This window comes from Gekko japonicus, unplaced genomic scaffold, assembly GCF_001447785.1.
Source record: "Gekko japonicus isolate JY-2015 unplaced genomic scaffold, Gekko_japonicus_V1.1 scaffold547, whole genome shotgun sequence".
Taxonomy (NCBI): Eukaryota; Metazoa; Chordata; class Lepidosauria; order Squamata; family Gekkonidae; genus Gekko; species Gekko japonicus.
The window spans coordinates 172899-180007 of NW_015167551.1; the positions used below are offsets into that span (position 1 = coordinate 172899).

Consider the following 7109-nt stretch of genomic DNA (forward strand, 5'->3'; position numbering starts at 1 on the left):
TGGAACCTGGAGAGGGTGAGGTTTGAGGAGGGTGAGACCTCAGACAGGTACAATGCCATAGACTTCACCCTCCCAACCAGCCATTCCCTTCTGGGGAACCACTGTTGCCAATCTCAGGAGAGGGGTGGAAATCACTCAGAATTACAACTGATCTCCAGGAGGGAGGGGGGAGGAGATGCAAAGCTGAAATCAGAGGTGCAGACAATGGCAGGTTGATGCTTGGCTGGGAACGAGATAGGGTTGCCAACTCCAGGTTGGGACATTTGTGGAGATTTGAGGGGTGGAGCCTGAGAGGATGAGGTATGAGGGGGGTGGGACCTCAGATAGATACAATGCCATAGACTCCACCCTCCAAACCAGCCATTTCTTCCTGGGTAACAATTGTTGCCAATCTCCAGGTGAGGAATGGAGATCACTGAAAATTACAACTGCTCTTCAAGTAGCAGAGATCAGTTCCTCTGTAGAAATGGTGGACTCTGTGTCATTATACCCTGCTGAGGTCGCCACAGCACATTGACACTGAGTGCCAAAGGCCTTGGCACTCTCCCAGAGCCTCTTTCTAGAGCTCGTTATATTTATTTCCACAACAGGCCTTATTCCTAGTTTATTATAAATCTAATTTTAATGATATCTTAAAAATTACATCATTTGTCATATAGAAAGTAGCCTTTACAAAGAGCTATCATATCTTCCACCAGCACAATAATGATCAACAATCCAGTGCCTGAACTGGGAGTTGTAACTTTTGTTCCACATGTATAACCACTAAAACAGATTAATGTTCCATTATCATGCATGTAAAGAGTGGAGGGGGGGGGGGGCATCCTTTTACTACTTTATAAGCTCATGGGGAAATATTAACTCTTCCACGCCTTCTGTTCATAATATTATCAAAGGTTTGCTACTATACTACTTCTACGTACTTTCTTTGCCAAGCAGGATAGGGATGAGGTCTTGAGACCAAAAAATAAAAATAAAGGGGAGGAGTGACACAGAAAAATTAGGTTAATGGAGAGAGAAACGAATTAGAAAGGTGTGGAAAAGAGAGAGAAATTCATAGAGGGAAATGTTGTTTTATCTTGCTGCAACACCCTAACTCCTGCTTCGCTGAACTGGCTGAACTGTGTGCAAGGAGAAAGGCTACAGTAATGGAGAAAAATGACCTGCAGGCTGGCAATTACTGAGCACCTCTCAGGCTGATGCTGGCTCCGTTAAGAACATAAGAGAAGTCAATGCTGGATCAGGCCAATGGCCCATCCAGTCCAACATTCTGTCACACAGTGGCCATAAACACCAGGTGCCATCAGGAGGTCCAGCAGAATCTTTACCTTGATGGAGGGACACACATTCAGACCTATGAAATCTCTGTTACCAGAATAATTGGTGGAATTGATATGGCTATACCTATGGCCCATCACTAATACCAGTAATACAATTACAAATATACAAGGAAACAACATCTGTTTTTAATAAATGAGTACTAAAGATCTTGTATACAGGTCTATGAATGTGTGTCTATACTATAATGATAATTGTGACCACTAAGGAAGGCCCTTAGGGGCCGAAACGCGTTTGGTCGTCAGTAGGAAAGTGTTTACCCATCACATGTATTAGTATTTGATAAGTTTTTATAAGTCTGATACTTAGATAAAGATTTTTATCAGTATATGTTTTAACGTGTACACCCCAATAAATATTTGTATTTTTATAATATACTTTGTTAGCTTAGCCCTTTGGTTCGCAGTCTTATCTTGGGTTGAGTTCCCCCCCCCCTTTTTCCAGTCCAGGACCAGCAGTGGGGCCAGGACATTAGAACTTGGCCACATTGAACCCCATTAACCACGTTAACGCCCACTCACCCATTCTCGACAGATCCCTTTGGAGTGCCTCACAATCCTCACTGGTTCTCACCACCCTGAACAACTTCATGTCATCTGCAAATTTAGTCACTTCACTGCTTACTCCCAACTCCAAATCATTAATAAGTTAAAAAGCATCGGACCCAGTACTGAGCCCCGCGGTACCCCACTGCTTACCACCCTCCACTGAGAAAATTGCCCATTTATACTCTCTGTTTCCTATTAATTAGCTAGTTTTTGATCCACAAAAGGACTTGTCCTTTTAACCTATGACTATTGAGCTTACTTAGGAGCCTTTGATGTCTTTCCAGTCCCAGAGCAGAGTATTTTGGACCAGAGACCTTAATAGAAAATCCATTCCACATTTTCTTTGCAACTCTTCTTGAGCTGTAATGTATTTCAATGTAGCCCATGGAAGTCAATTGGCATTCCTAGCTCCCATGCTCGTACGCGCCTTGGTAAGTCTTTCCAACAGTTTACTGAAGCTGAAGCTCAAATACTTTGGCCCCCAAATGAGAAGGGAGCTCTCGCTGGAGAAGACCCTGATGCTGGGAAAGACTGAAGGTCAAAGAAGAAGGGATGAGATGGCTAGACAGTGTTCTCGATGCAACGAACATGAAATTAAGCAAACTCCAGAGCACGAGGGAAGACAGGAGGGCCTGGCGTGATGTGGTCCATGGGGTCGCCAAGAGTCAGACTCGACTGCGGCTGAAGAACAAGAATCTAGCGAATCTTAGAAGGCTTTTTGTTGTGCTGAGATTCCCTGCCCCCCTCGTGGCTGCAGCCAGAACTGCAGCTTAAAAATAAAAGGAAGGCGTTCGGCCGGACTCGGCATGGGGACGGCTTGAAGGGCCCTCCAGCTGACATCCTAAGGTTGCACTGGAGGCGGGCCGCGCCGCACCGCACCCCTTTGGTACGCCACTGTCCTATCCAATCTCCGCATGGTATTGCAGCCATGAGCAACTCCTCCTTCCTGCCTCTAGAGGGTCCCCAAGCTCCCCTTGAAGGAACCGCCAGATTCCCTTGCCTGACCTCCTCGTCTCTATGGTATGCCGGAAGCGACCTCCCTCACAAGATCCTCTTCCGCGTCTTTCTTGGTCTCTTCCACGCCTCCAAGATGGCGGTGAGTAACTGGGGTTTGTGGAGATGCGGCGGGGGTCGTATTGAATCGGTCTCCATCGTCCCAGGCTCGGGTTCTTCTGGCGAAGCTTTGGTTGCGACGACTCGGGGAAGGATCGAGGGGTCTCCCGCTGGCGGTTATGGGAGGCGGTGCAAGTTTTTCGAGGGCCCGGGAGCCGTAGATAATGTCGGAGGGACCAGCTCGTATTCCAGGCTGGTTCACCGGCAAACCTCCGTTTCCTAGAGGAAGGCCTCAGCCCTTCTTTTCTCCCGGCTTTTTGGGGGATTTTTAAAAAAGAAAATGAGGGTTTCTTCCCCATGTCCTCCCCCCCCCTTTTTTAGGTTTAAAAAATTAAATGAGAACCCTGCTGGATCAAAGTAGTAGGCCGTCTCGTTTAGCATCCCGTTTCACTCAGTAGTCAACTAGTTGTTGTGGTGAGTCGACCAACGGAACAGGGAGGCCAATGGCCAAGGCCTCCCCCGATGTTGCCTCCTAGTACTGCTATTCGTTGGTGGATTTTTTTGGATGTGGAAACTTGTTTTAGTTCATCTTGATGGATAGCCATTGATGGACTTTCCCCCCCATGAAGTGGTCTAATCCTCTTTTAAAGCCATCACTATCTCCAGTGGCAGTGAATCCCACAATTTACTTGCTCTTTGAGGGGGGAAGGAAGGCACTTAATTTTTTTTTGTCCTGAATCTGTTTGCCTATCAACTTTACCTAGTGCCCCTAGAGTTCTATAATGTGCTGTCTCCACCTCATGTCACACACATCTGTCATGTCACACACATCCCATTGTCTTTTTATCCAAAATCAAGAGCCCTGGATTTTTTTTACCAAAGCTGTCAGTCTGGGTGGTCCCTACTTGTCACCCCCCCCCGTCCTGAACAAATCTAACTCGTGATGCTCTCCCCGTTTTTGACCTCTGAAAAACCACACTTATGTAATACTCTGGGTCTGTTTCCCCTTGAGATGATGACTGCCTGTGTCTGGGATGTATCTTTTGCCCTGTGGCGGGGGGTGGGGGATCTCAGGGTTGAAAATTGCCATTAAAAAACTGTAGAAAACTGACATGTCAGGGGAAGACTAAGTTAGAAACCTTCTCCCTGGCATCTGGTTTTCTGTGTGAGGAGTATAGAAAGGGATGACACATCCTAGGCACATATTTGATGGAAGGGCACGTGCATTCTTGTATATACGAGAAAAAAATATAACCAGTTGACTTTGCATCCCCCCCCCCCCCCCCCACGCTAACTGAGCACAGCAGGAAGAGTAAGCATCCGCTCCTTCCCTTTGCTTGTTGTGCTTGATTTCTGTTTGCAGGGAGCAGAGGAGAGCATTCCAAAATGTGGCGTTCTACCTGCACTCTAAAGCTATGCCACCTTATTCCTGCTTCATTCTCCATGTATAAATCAGTCTTGAGAACTCTTTATCAGGTATGCCACCCACTTTGTGTCTGATAGGCCTGAAATATAATGCCAGAGGGATAGAGTAATTTATCCAGCTGACTCTGAATATGCCCAGTGTTGTGTTTAACCTGGGCCATTACATGTGCAGGCCACTCTGTATGCACCATTGTTGCACTAGAGATGCGTAGAGCAGGTAGTGCTTGTGCACCAACATTGCATGTTTAACAGGGGCCTGGTTTAACCAAGAGGATGCAAAGTCAACTGGTTATATTTTTTTAGCCTGCCTGTATTGTATTTAATTCAAGTGTTAGGTCTGCATACTTAGGCACCTACCCTTGCAGTGTTAGTGCTGATACAGCAGGGATTGACAAATTTCCTTTGGCTCTAGAAGCCAGCACAGAAATTTAGGAGCCAGATTCATATTTTAGCCTTCAGGGTTATGTTTTATCATAGTTTGTAATTATTGCTAGTACAAAAAAATTCTAGCTGCCACAGTGAAGTTTCTAGGCACAATAATGGACTGGCACCTGGGACTTGTCAAGCCTTGTAATATAGGTATTGATGATAGAGTATTGGCAGACTTTAGAAGGGGTGGTGTGTACAAAAGGAAGAAGGAAAAGCTTTGGGGTGGAATATTGAAAGAGTCTATGTTAAGGACTGGCATCTACTACAGTGATAAGTTGTGGGGGTTAGGAGTGGCAGGTTTAGGAGTGGGCTGAGCTGACAGAATGGGGAGTATGGAAGCTGTAGTGAAAACAGGCAGTGTGGTGTAGTGGTTAATGTTGGACTAATATCTGGGAGGCCCAGGTTCAAATCCCCATTCTGCCATGGAAGTTGGCTGACTTGGGTCAGTCACATACTTACAGCTTAACTTCTTCCAGATAGTTTTTGTGACAGTAAAACAGAGGAGAGACCAATGTAAGCCATCTTAGGCCTCCATTGGGGAGAAAGGAAGGTTGTAAATTAAGTAAATAAATAAATACAGACATAAACTGTAGTAAAACAGCAGGGTTTTGGGAGTGAGTGAGTGAAAATTTGAGCTTCCTCAGTGTTGAGAAATGGTCCTGGTGGTTGCATAGACATCTACGACCTTCTTTTAAGATTTAGAGGGTTTCATCGTGAATTCATAACACGAGTTGAAAATGAGTACTTGGCTATGCCATGGCAGTTTGTCCCATAATCCACACTGTCCTTTAACATATTGGTTCTTCCTGTTGTGCCGCATATTTTGGGCACAGGGTTAGGCCTCCTTGGTTTTTAGCAGTGCATTCTCTTTCCATTCTTGCACAGCAACAAGATCAGGGTGAAAAGGAGAACCCCATGCGGGAGCTGCGCATCCGCAAACTCTGCCTGAACATCTGCGTTGGGGAGAGTGGAGACAGGCTCACCCGAGCAGCCAAAGTGCTGGAGCAGCTCACGGGCCAGACTCCTGTCTTCTCAAAAGGTAAAACTTGTGAAGGAGGCCATCATTGAAGCATTTCCAGCGAAGGCCCTGGAATTTGTTTGGCTGGAAGAGAAATACAAGGGCTTGCCCCTGTGTGGCATGTCAGGTGACAGTTTTAAAATCCATTCTAAGGTTATCTTAAATATGACATCTGTAGTCCAAGCAGAAGGAAAGATGATGATTCCAGGGGGATTGCAGATTGGGCTGGACTAGTGATAAGTGTGTGTAAACATGATGCTCATTGTCTAGACTTGTATTTCAGACCTCTCTGTCCTGTGGATTCCTTATTCTTCTTGCAGTGTTGCCAACTTCTAGAGCTATACACTTTGATTCATAATTGTCTTATTTTCAGACTTCAAGAAGGCTAGAAACTTTTTTTAAAAAAGAGACCTATTTCTAAGTCTTTTTTTAAAAAAAAAAATAACCAAGGGACACAAAACTGCGTTTTGGTTTGGTTTGGGACTGGCCCCTCACACCCATCCCCTGAAAAATAGCTCCCTGGTCTCTTCTGAAGTGTTGTGGAATGATCCACTCTAAGTCTTAGGGGGGGGGGGGGTTTAAAAGAAAGTGCAGACTATCGTGTGTATGGAAGCCATCCCAGATGGTTTTTGGGGTGGACTTTTTGCCACATGTTTTTAGTTCCCTTGAATCTGGTTTTTGTTAGCTGCCTAGTGAATTTTGATGAATTGCTGAGTGGGATTTTAAAAAATGCACCACACTGTAACTGTGTCACTATCACTTCAGACAAGCTGATTCTGGCTTTTTTCTGCAGCTCGATACACTGTTAGATCTTTTGGGATCAGGAGAAATGAGAAGATTGCTGTTCACTGCACTGTACGTGGAGCCAAAGCTGAGGAGATCCTGGAGAAGGGGTTGAAGGTGAGCGGTTCTCCTAGCGATCTGGTGCTAACCCAGCATTTGGAAGGGGGAAAACTAAACATGAATATTTGATGTGAATATTTCAGGTGCGAGAATATGAATTGAGGAAGAACAACTTCTCAGACACTGGCAACTTTGGTTTTGGAATCCAGGAGCACATTGATCTGGGCATTAAATACGATCCCAGCATTGGAATCTATGGCTTGGACTTTTACGTGGTGCGTATGCTTACCTGATTGTGTTGTTAGGTTGCCGTCTCAAAAGCCTTGTCCTGTATGGTTCTTTCCCCCCTCTTTCTCTGTAGGGCCTTAGCTACCCCATGCCTTGTGGTTATTGCAGTGGATGATTGCTATCTTTGGGATAGACATAAACTATTGTCTGTCGGTCAGGAGAAGGGT

The 7109-nt window shown here is 45.4% G+C and overlaps 1 protein-coding gene across 2 annotated transcripts in view; it reads left to right on the forward strand.

The window, feature by feature from the left end:
• Positions 1-2888: 2888 nt before the first annotated feature.
• RPL11 (ribosomal protein L11) overlaps positions 2889-7109 on the forward strand; it is a 7019-nt gene continuing 2798 nt past the window's right edge. The window contains exons 1-4 of one of the 2 annotated variants that reach the window (XM_015413694.1): positions 2889-2906; positions 5679-5832; positions 6605-6711; positions 6798-6929. In XM_015413694.1, the coding sequence (XP_015269180.1) occupies positions 2904-2906; positions 5679-5832; positions 6605-6711; positions 6798-6929 (396 nt within the window). In that variant the 5' untranslated portion in view covers positions 2889-2903. The other variant, XM_015413693.1, reaches the window with a different exon arrangement.